General features: G+C 41.6%; 3 protein-coding genes and 1 long non-coding RNA gene across 6 annotated transcripts in view; 2 read left to right on the forward strand and 2 right to left on the reverse strand.

The window, feature by feature from the left end:
• The window catches only part of si:ch211-221j21.3 (uncharacterized), a 4,398-nt gene extending 2,065 nt beyond the window's left edge, over positions 1–2,333 (reverse strand). For both annotated transcript variants that reach the window (XM_062415135.1, XM_062415136.1), the window contains exons 1-2: positions 2,219–2,333; positions 997–1,092 (exon numbers count right to left, since the gene is read on the reverse strand). In XM_062415135.1, coding sequence (XP_062271119.1) covers positions 997–1,092; positions 2,219–2,281 — 159 coding nt within the window. In that variant the 5' untranslated portion in view covers positions 2,282–2,333. The remainder of the gene's footprint in view (positions 1–996; positions 1,093–2,218) is intronic.
• LOC133976996 (uncharacterized) lies at positions 98–642 on the forward strand. Its single transcript, XR_009924894.1, has 3 exons — positions 98–132; positions 368–388; positions 599–642. It is a non-coding gene; the product is annotated as an uncharacterized LOC133976996 (long non-coding RNA).
• A 6,248-nt stretch (positions 2,334–8,581) lies between the features above and the next one.
• On the forward strand, positions 8,582–16,311 carry LOC133976991 (multiple inositol polyphosphate phosphatase 1-like). 2 transcript variants are annotated; one of them, XM_062415131.1, is made up of 7 exons: positions 8,582–9,014; positions 9,540–9,728; positions 14,097–14,291; positions 14,409–14,569; positions 15,076–15,206; positions 15,293–15,426; positions 15,510–16,311. In XM_062415131.1, exons 1-7 carry the CDS (start codon positions 8,606–8,608, stop codon positions 15,743–15,745), a joined length of 1,455 nt encoding a protein of 484 aa, XP_062271115.1. In that variant the 5' UTR covers positions 8,582–8,605; the 3' UTR covers positions 15,746–16,311. The 2 variants fall into 2 exon arrangements, with proteins under 2 accessions (XP_062271115.1, XP_062271116.1); XM_062415132.1 differs by having other exon boundaries at positions 14,472–14,569.
• atad1b (ATPase family AAA domain containing 1b) overlaps positions 16,228–17,500 on the reverse strand; it is a 12,404-nt gene continuing 11,131 nt past the window's right edge. Inside the window, exons 8-10 of the mRNA XM_062415133.1 lie at positions 17,005–17,055; positions 16,753–16,883; positions 16,228–16,648 (exon numbers count right to left, since the gene is read on the reverse strand). Of these exons, the coding sequence (XP_062271117.1) occupies positions 16,528–16,648; positions 16,753–16,883; positions 17,005–17,055 (303 nt within the window). The 3' untranslated portion in view covers positions 16,228–16,527. The remainder of the gene's footprint in view (positions 16,649–16,752; positions 16,884–17,004; positions 17,056–17,500) is intronic.

Raw genomic sequence — 17,500 nt, forward strand, 5'->3', positions numbered from 1 at the left:
AATGAGATGCTTCCTCATGTTAATGAGATGCATCCTCACGTTAATGAGGTGCTTCCTCATGTTAATGAGATGCATCCTCACGTTAATGAGGTGCTTCCTCATGTTAATGAGATGCATCCTCACGTTAATGAGGTGCATCCTCACGTTAATGAGGTGCTTCCTCATGTTAATGAGATGCATCCTCATGTTAATGAGATGCTTCCTCATGTTAATGAGGTGCATCGTCACGTTAATGAGGTGCATCCTCATGTTAATGAGATGCTTCCTCATGTTAATGAGGTGCATCCTCACACGTTAATGAGGTGCATCCTCATGTTAATGAGATGCTTCCTCATGTTAATGAGGTGCATCCTCACACGTTAATGAGGTGCATCCTCGTGTTAATGAGGTGCATCCTCACGTTACTGAGATGCATCCTCACGTTAATGAGATGCTTCCTCATGTTAATGAGGTGCATCCTCATGTTAATGAGATGCATCCTCATGTTAATGAGGTGCTTCCTCATGTTAATGAGATGCATCCTCATGTTAATGAGGTGCTTCCTCATGTTAATGAGGTGCATCCTCATGTTAATGAGGTGCATCCTCACGTTAATGAGGTGCATCCTCGTGTTAATGAGATGCATCCTCATGTTAATGAGATGCATCCTCATGTTAATGAGATGCATCCTCATGTTAATGAGGTGCTTCCTCATGTTAATGAGGTGCATCCTCATGTTAATGAGATGCTTCCTCATGTTAATGAGATGCATCCTCATGTTAATGAGGTGCTTCCTCATGTTAATGAGGTGCATCCTCATGTTAATGAGATGCATCCTCATGTTAATGAGATGCTTCCTCATGTTAATGAGGTGCATCCTCATGTTGGACTCTCAGTTGAACTGATAGAAACATCTCAGTGATGTCTGTGTATCAGCTTCACTTACAGTATCACAGTGTAATTAATCAATAATATAATTTAATAATATAATTTTCAATGTGATGACGCTGCACTGACCTGCTGTTCTTGTTGCTGATTGGACGGTGTAAAACTGTCCACAGTTTCCATTGGACACTCAGCGGTCTGCAGTCCCGCCTCCAAACACACACGCTTCTGAGAAGACAAAAAAATCATCTTCACTATAAACTGTAGTATTATTACACAGTATTAGTATTAATACACTGATACTGTGTATTAATGTATTAATACACAGTATCAGTGTATTAATACACAGTATTAATGTATTAATACACAGTATCAGTGTATTAATACACAGTATTAATGTATTAATACACAGTATCAGTGTATTAATACACAGTATCAGTGTATTAATACACAGTATTAATGTATTAATACACAGTATCAGTGTATTAATACACAGTATTAATGTATTAATACACAGTATCAGTGTATTAATACACAGTATTAATGTATTAATACACAGTATCAGTGTATTAATACACAGTATTAATGTATTAATACACAGTATCAGTGTATTAATACACAGTATTAATGTATTAATACACAGTATCAGTGTATTAATACACAGTATTAATGTATTAATACACAGTATCAGTGTATTAATACACAGTATCAGTGTGTACTAACACGCAGTTATACTGTGATTATATCTGACTGAACCCAACAGCTGCTGGAGGATAAATATCAGTTACACACACACATATACACACATATATACACACACATATACACACACATAGACACACACACATATAAACACACACATAGACACACACATAGACACACACACATATACACACACACACATACACACACACACTTATACACACACACACTTATACACACACACTTATAAACACACACACACTTATACACACACATACACTTATACACACACACACTTATACACACACATATACACACACACACACTTATACACACACATACACGTATACACACACACACTTATATACACACACACACATATACACACACACACACACACACTTATATACACACACACACACACACTTATACACACACATATACACACACACACACACACACACTTATACACACACACACACTTATATACACACACACATATACACACACACACACTTATATACACACACACACTTATACACACACACACGCGCACACACACACACTTATACACACACACACACACACACACACTTATACACACACACACACACACACACACAAACAGTACTACACGTGAGCGTGCACGTACCGGTCTCCATGGCTCCTCGCTCTCTAACGGTCTCTTCTTGTTCAGCGGGGCCGCGCACTGCATGTTACCGGTAACGGGTTAACGTTACTGCTAACTGCTAACTGCTGTTGTTGACCTTCTGTTCAACGGAAGTGTCAAAGTCACAGCAACTACGTCAACACTTCCGGTCACAGCCTGGTTCTTCAGAATAAAGGTACAAATACTTCCGTTAATTTACTGATTTATTATTATTATTATTTTGTTATTATTATCTTTTCATCATTATTATCAATATTATCATTATTATTATTATTATTATTATTATTATTATTATTATTATTATTATCATCGGTGGTGTAAAGTAAGGTAAAGTATGTTTAATGAGATCAAAGTGAAGCTTCATCAGCTGCTTTAACACTTTATTAATTAGATTATAACTTCTGTATTTTACTTTGATAACACCACATATTTATTCTTTATTTTTAAATTAAACCGGAAGTAGCATTTCTGTAGCTTGACGTCACCTGCTTCTTGTCGCTCGCGCCTCCCTGCGTTCAAATGACATGACGTCACAGCAGAGCAAGCCAATCACAGGTGAAAACGAGTCTCGCGAGATTCAGAGTGTTTTTAGTATTTATTTTTAATGTGTAAAACGTTTAAAATTAATGACTCATAATACTGCAGTACTTTTACTGTAATACTGCATACTACATCACTATAATACTGCAGTACTTTTACTGTAATACTGCATACTACATCACTCATAATACTGCAGTACTTTTACTGTAATACTGCATACTACATCACTCATAATACTGCAGATCTTTTACTGTAATACTGCATACTACATCACTCATAATACTGCAGTACTTTTACTGTAATACTGCATACTACATCACTCATTATACTGCAGTACTTTTACTGTAATACTGCATACTACATCACTATAATACTGCAGTACTTTTACTGTAATACTGCATACTACATCACTATAATACTGCAGTACTTTTACCTAATAACTGCAGCTGCTCTGAACAGCCGAGCATGTGGTCTGATGTCACATGGAGACAGAGCAGAGCGCTGTTCCCTGTTTCCACCACTAGATGGAGACAGAGCAGAGTGCTGTTCCCTGTTTCCACCACTAGATGGAGACAGAACATCACTGATGAGTTCAGGTTCCACACAGTAAATCAGAGTAATGAAAGACAGTCTGAGGGTTAGAGCCTCACAGTGATCAGATAGAGCCTCACAGTGATCATATAGAGCCTCACAGTGATCAGATAGAGCCTCACAGTGATCAGATAGAGCCTCACAGTGATCATATAGAGCCTCACAGTGATCAGATAGAGCCTCACAGTGATCATATAGAGCCTCACAGTGATCATATAGAGCCTCACACAGTGATCATATAGAGCCTCACACAGTGATCATATAGAGCCTCACAGTGATCATATAGAGCCTCACAGTGATCATATAGAGCCTCACACAGTGATCAGATAGAGCCTCACAGTGATCATATAGAGCCTCACAGTGATCATATAGAGCCTCACACAGTGATCATATAGAGCCTCACAGTGATCATATAGAGCCTCACAGTGATCATATAGAGCCTCACAGTGATCATATAGAGCCTCACACAGTGATCATATAGAGCCTCACAGTGATCATATAGAGCCTCACAGTGATCAGATAGAGCCTCACAGTGATCATATAGAGCCTCACAGTGATCAGATAGAGCCTCACAGTGATCAGATAGAGCCTCACAGTGATCATATAGAGCCTCACAGTGATCATATAGAGCCTCACACAGTGATCATATAGAGCCTCACAGTGATCATATAGAGCCTCACAGTGATCATATAGAGCCTCACAGTGATCATATAGAGCCTCACAGTGATCATATAGAGCCTCACACAGTGATCATATAGAGCCTCACAGTGATCATATAGAGCCTCAGTGATCAGATAGAGCCTCACAGTGATCAGATAGAGCCTCACAGTGATCATATAGAGCCTCACAGTGATCATATAGAGCCTCACAGTGATCAGATAGAGCCTCACAGTGATCAGATAGAGCCTCACAGTGATCATATAGAGCCTCACAGTGATCATATAGAGCCTCACACAGTGATCATATAGAGCCTCACAGTGATCATATAGAGCCTCACAGTGATCATATAGAGCCTCACAGTGATCATATAGAGCCTCACACAGTGATCATATAGAGCCTCACAGTGATCATATAGAGCCTCACAGTGATCAGATAGAGCCTCACAGTGATCAGATAGAGCCTCACAGTGATCAGATAGAGCCTCACAGTGATCATATAGAGCCTCACACAGTGATCATATAGAGCCTCACACAGTGATCATATAGAGCCTCACAGTGATCATATAGAGCCTCACAGTGATCATATAGAGCCTCACAGTGATCAGATAGAGCCTCACAGTGATCAGATAGAGCCTCACAGTGATCATATAGAGCCTCACACAGTGATCATATAGAGCCTCACAGTGATCATATAGAGCCTCACAGTGATCATATAGAGCCTCACAGTGATCATATAGAGCCTCACAGTGATCAGATAGAGCCTCACAGTGATCAGATAGAGCCTCACAGTGATCATATAGAGCCTCACAGTGATCATATAGAGCCTCACAGTGATCAGATAGAGCCTCACAGTGATCATATAGAGCCTCACAGTGATCATATAGAGCCTCACAGTGATCATATAGAGCCTCACAGTGATCAGATAGAGCCTCACAGTGATCATATAGAGCCTCACACAGTGATCATATAGAGCCTCACAGTGATCATATAGAGCCTCACAGTGATCATATAGAGCCTCACACAGTGATCATATAGAGCCTCACAGTGATCATATAGAGCCTCACAGTGATCATATAGAGCCTCACACAGTGATCATATAGAGCCTCACAGTGATCATATAGAGCCTCACACAGTGATCATATAGAGCCTCACAGTGATCATATAGAGCCTCACAGTGATCATATAGAGCCTCACAGTGATCATATAGAGCCTCACAGTGATCATATAGAGCCTCACACAGTGATCATATAGAGCTTCACAGTGATCATATAGAGCCTCAGTGATCAGATAGAGCCTCACAGTGATCAGATAGAGCCTCACAGTGATCATATAGAGCCTCACAGTGATCATATAGAGCCTCACAGTGATCAGATAGAGCCTCACAGTGATCAGATAGAGCCTCACAGTGATCATATAGAGCCTCACAGTGATCATATAGAGCCTCACACAGTGATCATATAGAGCCTCACAGTGATCATATAGAGCCTCACAGTGATCATATAGAGCCTCACAGTGATCATATAGAGCCTCACACAGTGATCATATAGAGCCTCACAGTGATCATATAGAGCCTCACAGTGATCAGATAGAGCCTCATTGTGATCAGATAGAGCCTCACAGTGATCAGATAGAGCCTCACAGTGATCATATAGAGCCTCACACAGTGATCATATAGAGCCTCACACAGTGATCATATAGAGCCTCACAGTGATCATATAGAGCCTCACAGTGATCATATAGAGCCTCACAGTGATCAGATAGAGCCTCACAGTGATCAGATAGAGCCTCACAGTGATCATATAGAGCCTCACACAGTGATCATATAGAGCCTCACAGTGATCATATAGAGCCTCACAGTGATCATATAGAGCCTCACAGTGATCATATAGAGCCTCACAGTGATCAGATAGAGCCTCACAGTGATCATATAGAGCCTCACAGTGATCATATAGAGCCTCACAGTGATCAGATAGAGCCTCACAGTGATCATATAGAGCCTCACAGTGATCATATAGAGCCTCACAGTGATCATATAGAGCCTCACAGTGATCAGATAGAGCCTCACAGTGATCATATAGAGCCACACAGTGATCAGATAGAGCCTCACAGTGATCAGATAGAGCCTCACAGTGATCATATAGAGCCTCACACAGTGATCAGATAGAGCCTCACAATGATCAGATAGAGCCTCACACAGTGATCATATAGAGCCTCACACAGTGATCATATAGAGCCTCACAGTGATCAGATAGAGCCTCACAGTGATCAGATAGAGCCTCACAGTGATCATATAGAGCCTCACACAGTGATCAGATAGAGCCTCACAGTGATCATATAGAGCCTCACAATGATCAGATAGAGCCTCACACAGTGATCATATAGAGCCTCACACAGTGATCATATAGAGCCTCACAATGATCAGATAGAGCCTCACACAGTGATCATATAGAGCCTCACAATGATCAGATAGAGCCTCACACAGTGATCATATAGAGCCTCACACAGTGATCATATAGAGCCTCACTCAGTGATCATATAGAGCCTCACAGTGATCATATAGAGCCTCACAGTGATCATATAGAGCCTCACACAGTGATCATATAGAGCCTCACAGTGATCATATAGAGCCTCACAGTGATCATATAGAGCCTCACAGTGATCATATAGAGCCTCACAGTGATCATATAGAGCCTCACAGTGATCAGATAGAGCCTCACAGTGATCATATAGAGCCTCACAGTGATCATATAGAGCCTCACAGTGATCATATAGAGCCTCACAGTGATCAGATAGAGCCTCACAGTGATCATATAGAGCCTCACAGTGATCATATAGAGCCTCACAGTGATCAGATAGAGCCTCACAGTGATCAGATAGAGCCTCACAGTGATCATATAGAGCCTCACACAGTGATCATATAGAGCCTCACAGTGATCATATAGAGCCACACAGTGATCAGATAGAGCCTCACAGTGATCAGATAGAGCCTCACAGTGATCATATAGAGCCTCACACAGTGATCAGATAGAGCCTCACAGTGATCAGATAGAGCCTCACAGTGATCAGATAGAGCCTCACAGTGATCAGATAGAGCCTCACAGTGATCATATAGAGCCTCACACAGTGATCATATAGAGCCTCACAATGATCAGATAGAGCCTCACACAGTGATCATATAGAGCCTCACACAGTGATCATATAGAGCCTCACAGTGATCAGATAGAGCTCACAGTGATCATATAGAGCCTCACAGTGATCATATAGAGCCTCACAGTGATCAGATAGAGCCTCACACAGTGATCATATAGAGCCTCACAGTGATCAGATAGAGCCTCACAGTGATCAGATAGAGCCTCACAGTGATCAGATAGAGCCTCACAATGATCATATAGAGCCTCACAGTGATCATATAGAGCCTCACAGTGATCATATAGAGCCTCACAGTGATCATATAGAGCCTCACAGTGATCAGATAGAGCCTCACAGTGATCAGATAGAGCCTCACAGTGATCATATAGAGCCTCACACAGTGATCAGATAGAGCCTCACAGTGATCATATAGAGCCTCACAATGATCAGATAGAGCCTCACACAGTGATCATATAGAGCCTCACACAGTGATCATATAGAGCCTCACAGTGATCATATAGAGCCTCACAGTGATCAGATAGAGCCTCACAGTGATCAGATAGAGCCTCACAGTGATCAGATAGAGCCTCACACAGTGATCATATAGAGCCTCACAGTGATCAGATAGAGCCTCACAATGATCATATAGAGCCTCACAGTGATCATATAGAGCCTCACAGTGATCAGATAGAGCCTCACAGTGATCAGATAGAGCCTCACAGTGATCATATAGAGCCTCACAGTGATCAGATAGAGGCGTGTTCTCCTCTCCACACAGCAGCGGACCGTCTCATGATGATCAGGTTAACAGGAAGTCCAGCTCTGGTTCAGACCAACTACGACTTTCACAGTTATAACGAGACACGTGTGTGTGTGTGTGTGTGTGTGTGTGTGTGTGTGTGTGTGTGTGTGTGTGTGTGTGTGTGTGTGTGTGTGTGTGTTTAATGATCAGGGGGACATTAATAAAACATTTGAACAGATGTAAACATGTGAATGAGCCAACAGGCTGTTTTACATCTTCTGACTGATGTTGAGAATAAAACAATATGAACACATTTAGATTTAAACATATAAATAAAAACACAGTGAAGGGAGTCAGCACTGAGTCCAGAACCTCGGTCCATGAAGACTGATCCACGTTCACACAGTCAAACTAATTAAAGACAATATTCAGACATTCACTGCAGCCATGATGTAGAACACACACACACACACACACACACACACACACACACACACACACACACACACACACACACACACACACACACACACACACACACACAGTGTATATATAATGATTACAGTACTTTATAAACTTTATTTTGTTTGGGCTTTTATTTTGGAATCTTCAATCGGAAGCTATTTGTCTAGTTACCGGAAGTGACGTTGTGTGTGTGTTTTTTGACGCTACATGAAAACAAACAGCTGTTTGTATCAGAGGACCGGCATGTTCCCGGTGTGTGTGTCCGGTACCGGAGCCCTGACAGCGGCGGTGTGTCTGCTGCTCAGCCGCTTCTCCTCTTCCTCTCCACCGGATCCGGTTCCGCTCATCGCTTCTTACTTCGGGACTAAGACCCGGTATGAGGAGGTGAACCCGCACCTGCTGCTGGACCCTCTGTCCGTTAACCGGTCCGTGTTAAAACCCCCAGACACCGAGCGCTGCTCCCCGGTACACATCACCGCAGTCATCCGCCACGGCAGCCGGTTCCCTACCGTTAAAAACATCCGCAGGATCCAACAGCTGAGCGAGCTGCTCCGGGAGGCTTCCGGTGGATCCAGAGGATCCGGTGGTTCCGGTGACTGGCTGCAGGACATTAAGAGCCGCTGGGTCACGTGGTACACCGAGGACATGGACGGTGAGGGCGCGAGACTCGAGACATAATCTTCATCAATAAATGAATACAACATGATCTCCTCCTCCTCTTCCTCCTCTTCCTCTCCCTTCCTCCTCTCCTCTCCCCTCCTCCTCCTCCTCCTCTTCCTCTCCCTTCCTCCTCTCCTCTCCCCTCCTCCTCCTCCTCCTCTCCCCTCCTCTTCCTCCTCTCCCCTCCTCCTCTCCCCTCCTCCTCTCCTCTCATCCTCTCCCCTCCTCCTCCTCTCCCCTCCTCCTCTCCTCTCATCCTCTCCCCTCCTCCTCCTCTCCCCTCCTCCTCTCCTCTCATCCTCTCCCCTCCTCCTCCTCTCCCCTCCTCCTCTCCTCTCATCCTCTCCCCTCCTCTTCCTCCTCTCCTCTCATCCTCTCCCCTCCTCTTCCTCCTCTCCTCTTCCTCCTCTCCCCTCCTCCTCCTCCTCCTCTTCCTCCTCTCCTGTCCTCCTCCTCCTTTCCTCTCCTCCTCTTCCTCCTCTCCCGTCCTCCTCCTCACCTCCCCCCCCCCCCCCAGGTCAGCTGGTGGAGAAGGGGAAGGAGGACTTGCGCCTCCTTGCGAGGCGTTTGTCGGCCTTGTTTCCGTCTCTGCTGTCGGAGGAGAACGTGAGGAAGAGGAGGATCAGCTTCCTCAGCAGCTCCAAACATCGCTGTGTGAGCAGCGTGGAGGCGTTTCAGGAGGGACTGCAGCACCTGGGACACCAAGGTAAGACACCTGAGGTCACCTGATCACACCTGAGGTCACCTGAGGTCACCAGCTTACATACTGATTGAGTACATAGTATGTTAGTATGTTAGTATGTTAGTATGCAGTATGTTAGTATGTTAGTATGTTAGTATGTTAGTATGTTAGTATGTTAGTATGCAGTATGTTAGTATGCAGTATGTTAGTATGTTAGTATGCAGTATGTTAGTATGCAGTATGTTAGTATGTTAGTATGCAGTATGCAGTATGTTAGTATGCAGTATGTTAGTATGTTAGTATGCAGTATGTTAGTATGTAGTATGTTAGTATGTTAGTATGTAGTATGTTAGTATGTTAGTATGTTAGTATGCAGTATGCAGTATGTTAGTATGTTAGTATGCAGTATGTTAGTATGTTAGTATGTAGTATGTTAGTATGTTAGTATGTTAGTATGTAGTATGTTAGTATGTTAGTATGTTAGTATGCAGTATGCAGTATGTTAGTATGTTAGTATGTTAGTATGTTAGTATGCAGTATGCAGTATGTTAGTATGCAGTATGTTAGTATGTTAGTATGCAGTATGCAGTATGTTAGTATGTTAGTATGCAGTATGTTAGTATGTTAGTATGTAGTATGCAGTATGTTAGTATGTTAGTATGTTAGTATGTTAGTATGCAGTATGCAGTATGTTAGTATGCAGTATGTTAGTATGTTAGTATGCAGTATGTTAGTATGTTAGTATGTTAGTATGTTAGTATGTAGTATGCAGTATGCAGTATGTTAGTATGTTAGTATGCAGTATGTTAGTATGTTAGTATGTTAGTATGTTAGTATGCAGTATGCAGTATGTTAGTATGTTAGTATGTTAGTATGTTAGTATGCAGTATGCAGTATGTTAGTATGCAGTATGTTAGTATGTTAGTATGCAGTATGTTAGTATGTAGTATGCAGTATGCAGTATGTTAGTATGTTAGTATGCAGTATGTTAGTATGTTAGTATGTTAGTATGTTAGTATGTAGTATGCAGTATGCAGTATGTTAGTATGCAGTATGTTAGTATGTTAGTATGCAGTATGCAGTATGTTAGTATGCAGTATGTTAGTATGTTAGTATGCAGTATGTTAGTATGTTAGTATGCAGTATGTTAGTATGTTAGTATGCAGTATGTTAGTATGTTAGTATGCAGTATGTTAGTATGTTAGTATGTTAGTATGTTAGTATGTAGTATGCAGTATGCAGTATGTTAGTATGCAGTATGTTAGTATGTTAGTATGCAGTATGCAGTATGTTAGTATGCAGTATGTTAGTATGTTAGTATGCAGTATGCAGTATGTTAGTATGCAGTATGCAGTATGTTAGTATGTTAGTATGTTAGTATGTTAGTATGTTAGTATGCAGTATGCAGTATGTTAGTATGCAGTATGTTAGTATGTTAGTATGTTAGTATGTAGTATGCAGTATGCAGTATGTTAGTATGCAGTATGTTAGTATGTTAGTATGTTAGTATGCAGTATGTTAGTATGCAGTATGTTAGTATGTTAGTATGTTAGTATGTTAGTATGTTAGTATGTTAGTATGTTAGTATGCAGTATGTTAGTATGTTAGTATGTTAGTATGTTAGTATGTTAGTATGCAGTATGTTAGTATGTTAGTATGTTAGTATGTTAGTATGCAGTATGCAGTATGTTAGTATGTTAGTATGCAGTATGCAGTATGTTAGTATGCAGTATGCAGTATGTTAGTATGTTAGTATGTTAGTATGTTAGTATGTTAGTATGTTAGTATGTTAGTATGTAGTATGCAGTATGTTAGTATGTTAGTATGTTAGTATGTTAGTATGCAGTATGCAGTATGTTAGTATGCAGTATGTTAGTATGTTAGTATGCAGTATGTTAGTATGCAGTATGCAGTATGCAGTATGTTAGTATGCAGTATGTTAGTATGCAGTATGTTAGTATGCAGTATGTTAGTATGCAGTATGTTAGTATGTTAGTATGTTAGTATGTTAGTATGTTAGTATGCAGTATGCAGTATGCAGTATGCAGTATGTTAGTATGCAGTATGTTAGTATGTTAGTATGCAGTATGTTAGTATGTTAGTATGTTAGTATGTTAGTATGTTAGTATGCAGTATGCAGTATGCAGTATGTTAGTATGCAGTATGTTAGTATGTAGTATGCAGTATGCAGTATGTTAGTATGCAGTATGTTAGTATGTTAGTATGTTAGTATGCAGTATGTTAGTATGCAGTATGTTAGTATGTTAGTATGTTAGTATGTTAGTATGTTAGTATGTAGTATGTTAGTATGTTAGTATGCAGTATGCAGTATGTTAGTATGCAGTATGTTAGTATGCAGTATGTTAGTATGTTAGTATGTTAGTATGTTAGTATGTTAGTATGCAGTATGTTAGTATGTTAGTATGCAGTATGCAGTATGTTAGTATGCAGTATGCAGTATGTTAGTATGTTAGTATGTTAGTATGTTAGTATGTTAGTATGTTAGTATGTTAGTATGTTAGTATGTAGTATGCAGTATGTTAGTATGTTAGTATGTTAGTATGTTAGTATGCAGTATGCAGTATGTTAGTATGCAGTATGTTAGTATGTTAGTATGTTAGTATGTTAGTATGCAGTATGTTAGTATGCAGTATGCAGTATGCAGTATGTTAGTATGCAGTATGTTAGTATGCAGTATGTTAGTATGCAGTATGCAGTATGTTAGTATGTTAGTATGCAGTATGCAGTATGTTAGTATGTTAGTATGTTAGTATGTTAGTATGTTAGTATGCAGTATGTTAGTATGTTAGTATGTTAGTATGTTAGTATGTTAGTATGTTAGTATGTTAGTATGTAGTATGTTAGTATGTTAGTATGTTAGTATGTTAGTATGTTAGTATGCAGTATGCAGTATGTTAGTATGTTAGTATGCAGTATGCAGTATGTTAGTATGTTAGTATGCAGTATGCAGTATGTTAGTATGTTAGTATGTTAGTATGTTAGTATGTAGTATGCAGTATGTTAGTATGTTAGTATGTTAGTATGCAGTATGTTAGTATGTAGTATGCAGTATGTTAGTATGTTAGTATGTAGTATGCAGTATGTTAGTATGTTAGTATGTTAGTATGCAGTATGTTAGTATGTAGTATGCAGTATGTTAGTATGTTAGTATGTAGTATGCAGTATGTTAGTATGTTAGTATGTTAGTATGCAGTATGTTAGTATGTAGTATGCAGTATGTTAGTATGCAGTATGCAGTATGTTAGTATGCAGTATGTTAGTATGTAGTATGCAGTATGTTAGTATGTTAGTATGTTAGTATGTAGTATGCAGTATGTTAGTATGTTAGTATGTTAGTATGCAGTATGCAGTATGTTAGTATGTTAGTATGTTAGTATGTTAGTATGTTAGTATGCAGTATGTTAGTATGTTAGTATGCAGTATGTTAGTATGTAGTATGCAGTATGTTAGTATGTTAGTATGTTAGTATGTAGTATGCAGTATGTTAGTATGTTAGTATGCAGTATGCAGTATGTTAGTATGTTAGTATGTTAGTATGTTAGTATGTTAGTATGCAGTATGTTAGTATGTTAGTATGCAGTATGTTAGTATGTAGTATGCAGTATGTTAGTATGTTAGTATGTTAGTATGTTAGTATGTTAGTATGTTAGTATGTTAGTATGCAGTATGTTAGTATGTTAGTATGCAGTATGTTAATATGTAGTATGTTAGTATGCAGTATGCAGTATGTTAGTATGTTAGTATGTTAGTATGTTAGTATGCAGTATGTTAGTATGCAGTATGCAGTATGTTAGTATGTAGTATGCAGTATGTTAGTATGTTAGTATGTTAGTATGTTAGTATGTTAGTATGCAGTATGTAGTATGTTAGTATGTTAGTATGCAGTATGTTAGTATGCAGTATGCAGTATGTTAGTATGTTAGTATGTTAGTATGTTAGTATGTTAGTATGCAGTATGTAGTATGTTAGTATGTTAGTATGCAGTATGTTAGTATGTTAGTATGTTAGTATGTTAGTATGCAGTATGCAGTATGTTAGTATGTTAGTATGTTAGTATGCAGTATGTTAGTATGCAGTATGCAGTATGTTAGTATGTTAGTATGTTAGTATGCAGTATGTTAGTATGTAGTATGCAGTATGTTAGTATGTTAGTATGTTAGTATGCAGTATGTTAGTATGTTAGTATGTTAGTATGTTAGTATGCAGTATGTTAGTATGCAGTATGCAGTATGTTAGTATGTTAGTATGTTAGTATGCAGTATGTTAGTATGTAGTATGCAGTATGTTAGTATGTTAGTATGCAGTATGTTAGTATGCAGTATGTTAGTATGTAGTATGCAGTATGTTAATATGTCTCTGTCTCTCTCTCAGAGGTGCAGTACAGTCACCAGCTGGACGATCAGCTGATGCGTTTCTTTGAGCATTGCCGTGGTTACGTGGACGGCGTGGAGAAGAACCGCACAGCGCTGGCGGAGGTGGAGAAGTTCAAACACGGCGAGGAGATGGAGGGAGTGAGGAAGAGGATGGCAGAGAGGCTCGGCCTTCCTCATCACGACCTCACACCAGGTGACAAACACACAGCGTTGCCTTAACAACACACACATACACTGTTGCCATAGCAACACCTGCTAACATCAATGATCAGCTGATCAGCAGTCATGCAGTACATTGTTGCTCCACCAGCTGGAGCTCCTGATGCTAATGCTAAATCATGTGATGATGACGGTCCTGATGATGTCATCGTAGATCTGGTGGAAGCCGCCTTCTTCCTGTGTTCCTACGAGCTGTCAATCAAGTCTCTGCACTCGCCATGGTGCTTCCTGTTTGACCAGAGAGATGCTCAGGTCTGTCCTCACCTGTCCTGTGTCCTCACCTGTCTCCACCCGTCCTGTGTCCCCACCTGTCCTGTGTCCCCACCTGTCTCCACCCGTCCTGTGTCCCCACCTGTCCTTTGTCCTCACCTGTCTCCACCTGTCCTGTGTCCCCACCTGTCCTGTGTCCCCACCTGTCCTGTGTCCTCACCTGTCTCCACCCGTCCTGTGTCCCCACCTGTCCTGTGTCCTCACCTGTCTCCACCCGTCCTGTGTCCCCACCTGTCCTGTGTCCCCACCTGTCTCCACCCGTCCTGTGTCCCCACCTGTCCTGTGTCCCCACCTGTCTCCACCCGTCCTGTGTCCCCACCTGTCCTGTGTCCCCACCTGTCTCCACCCGTCCTGTGTCCCCACCTGTCCTTTGTCCTCACCTGTCTCCACCTGTCCTGTGTCCCCACCTGTCCTGTGTCCCCACCTGTCTCCACCCATCCTGTGTCCCCACCTGTCCTGTGTCCTCACCTGTCTCCACCTGTCCCCAGGTCCTGGAGTATAAATCAGACCTGAAGCAGTACTGGAAGCGGTCTCATGGTCATGTGATCAACGGTCTGTCCAGCTGTCCTCTGTTTCATCACGTCTTCAGGACGCTGGACAAGGCCGGACGTCCCCGCAGGTCAGTGACATCATAAGGGACCGGTCCTGTCCTCACCTGTCCTCACCTATCCCAACGTGTCCCCACCTGTCTCACCTGTCCCTCAGGTCCAGTGATGCGTCCCCTGAGCCTGCCTCGGTGCTGATTGGCCACGCTGAGACGATCCTCCCCCTCCTGTCTCTGCTTGGACTCCATAAAGACGAGACTCCGCCCACCGCAGCCAACTACCAATCACAGCACGGTATGAAGCCCCGCCCCCTGCTCCCCTCTGAGCCCTTAGCCAATAGGAGCAGAGCGTGTGTTTAACGTGTTTTCTTGTCGCAGGTCGGAGTTTTCGTACAAGTTCTATCGTCCCGTACGCGGCTAACGTCGTGTTCGTGCTGTACGACTGCGAGCGCGGCGCGCGGCTGCAGCTGCTCATCAACGAGACGCCGGTTCGATTCCCGACGCTGCCGGACGAAGATGCTCCGCTGTACCGAGACGTCCGCGCCGCTTATCGCCACCTGCTGGACGGCTGCACGGAGCACCGCGGCTGTGACGGCCGACACACCGAACTATGACCTCTGACCTCTGGGACACAGCTGGTATTGATCGGTGATCGATCAGTATTACTTGATAAGCCCCTCCCCCCAACAGCAACTGTCCAATCAGAGCTCAGCGGCAGTAACAGCTGATCAGCAATTTGATCATTGATGAGTCATGCTTGTGATGTCTGCTTCCTGTCATCACAGGAAATGACATCACTTCCTTTTCTTCTGTGGTTTTTTGGGTGAAATGAAACTTTATTTATCTCGATATGTCTCGACCAATCAGAGGCCTCGAGGCCAGTATCAGCCGTTTCCTGTCTGATTGATTGATGATGTAACTGATTTTATTCTCATTAAAAACTTTTTACTTTATTTTCTATTAAAATAAACTTTACTGTAAAATCACTTCCTGTTGAACTTTATTTATAATTGAATATAACAGAATAAAAAAAGTAATATTAAATGACACAGTAACGATGATGTCATCAGCAGCAGCATTACATCATCACTGAACAGCTGATTCCAAACTGAAACTTTGTCACATTTATTTCACATTTTATAAACAAACAATTCCAAAATAAAAGCACATATGTAAAAATCATGAAGCTCCACTTCCTGTTTAGTTTTATTTACACGTCGTTTCAAACAAAGAGGGAAAAAAAACTTTATTAAAACTCAAATATGAACAAACTGTTTATTTACATGTTTGCACCAATCAGAGGCAACGAGAACATCACATGACGTCAGAGAGGAAGTGATGATGAAACGACGTAATAATCGATCAGCTGATCAATAAACAGAAGCGAGCGGCGTGTTCAGTCCAGAGCGGCGTGCTGCAGGACGCCGTGTCCGCCCGCCGTCTTCGACTTCTTCATCTTCCCGACGGCCTTCTGCATGTCGTTCTGATGGATCGGACGAATGAAATCCTCTGAAACACTGAGGAGGAAACGCATGCTTTTATTTTGAAATCTCAATAACAGAAATCGGCCAATCAGATAGAAAGCCTGTTGAAGTGATGACATCGTCAATCAGCCGCTCACCTGTCGTTCTGGGCGTGGACGAAGTCTCGGACGCACAGCAGCGCCGCGTCGCGGCACATCTCTCTGAGGTCACTTCCTGAGAATCCGTCCGTCTCCTTGGAGACGTCGACGAGGTCGACCGAGGAATCCACCTGCAGACAGAGAGCCAATCAGAACGATTGATGACCATAATAATACATCTATGAACATAATGTATATATGAAGAGTTGATGATGTCACAGGAAGTGATGTCACAGGAAGTGATGAACTTACACTCTCGTTCTCCAGGATGAGTTTCAGGATTTCCTCTCGCTGACGCTGACTCTGCAAAAACATTCATTCAGCAGAGAGAAGAAGAAAAGATCAGAGTGTGTGTGTGTGTGTGTGTGTGTGTGTGTGTATGTGTGTGTGTGTGTGTGTGTGTGTGTATATGTATATGTATGTGTGTGTGTGTGTGTGTGTGTGTGTGTGTGTATATGTATATGTATGTGTGTGTGTGTGTGTGTGTGTGTGTGTATATGTATATGTATGTGTGTGTGTGTGTGTGTGTGTGTATGTGTGTGTATGTGTGTGTGTGTGTGTATGTGTATGTGTGTATGTGTGTGTGTGTATGTGTGTTTATGTGTGTGTGTATGTGTGTGTGTGTGTGTGTATGTGTGTGTATGTGTGTGTGTATGTGTGTGTGTGTATGTGTGTGTATGTGTGTGTATGTGTGTTTATGTGTGTGTGTATGTGTGTTTATGTGTGTGTGTGTGTGTGTGTGTATGTG

The sequence above is a fragment of the Scomber scombrus genome, unplaced genomic scaffold (assembly GCF_963691925.1).
Source record: "Scomber scombrus unplaced genomic scaffold, fScoSco1.1 SCAFFOLD_139, whole genome shotgun sequence".
Classification (NCBI taxonomy): Eukaryota; Metazoa; Chordata; class Actinopteri; order Scombriformes; family Scombridae; genus Scomber; species Scomber scombrus.

Excerpts from the sequence above, each read along its gene's own strand:
- LOC133976991 (XM_062415131.1), top strand. The coding sequence starts at position 8,606 with ATGTTCCCGGTGTGTGTGTCCGGTACCGGAGCCCTGACAGCGGCGGTG. Across the intron at positions 14,570-15,075 it reads TTGACCAGAGAGATGCTCAG|GTCCTGGAGTATAAATCAGA; the intron begins GTCTGTCCTCAC and ends ACCTGTCCCCAG. Across the intron at positions 15,207-15,292 it reads AAGGCCGGACGTCCCCGCAG|GTCCAGTGATGCGTCCCCTG; the intron begins GTCAGTGACATC and ends CCTGTCCCTCAG.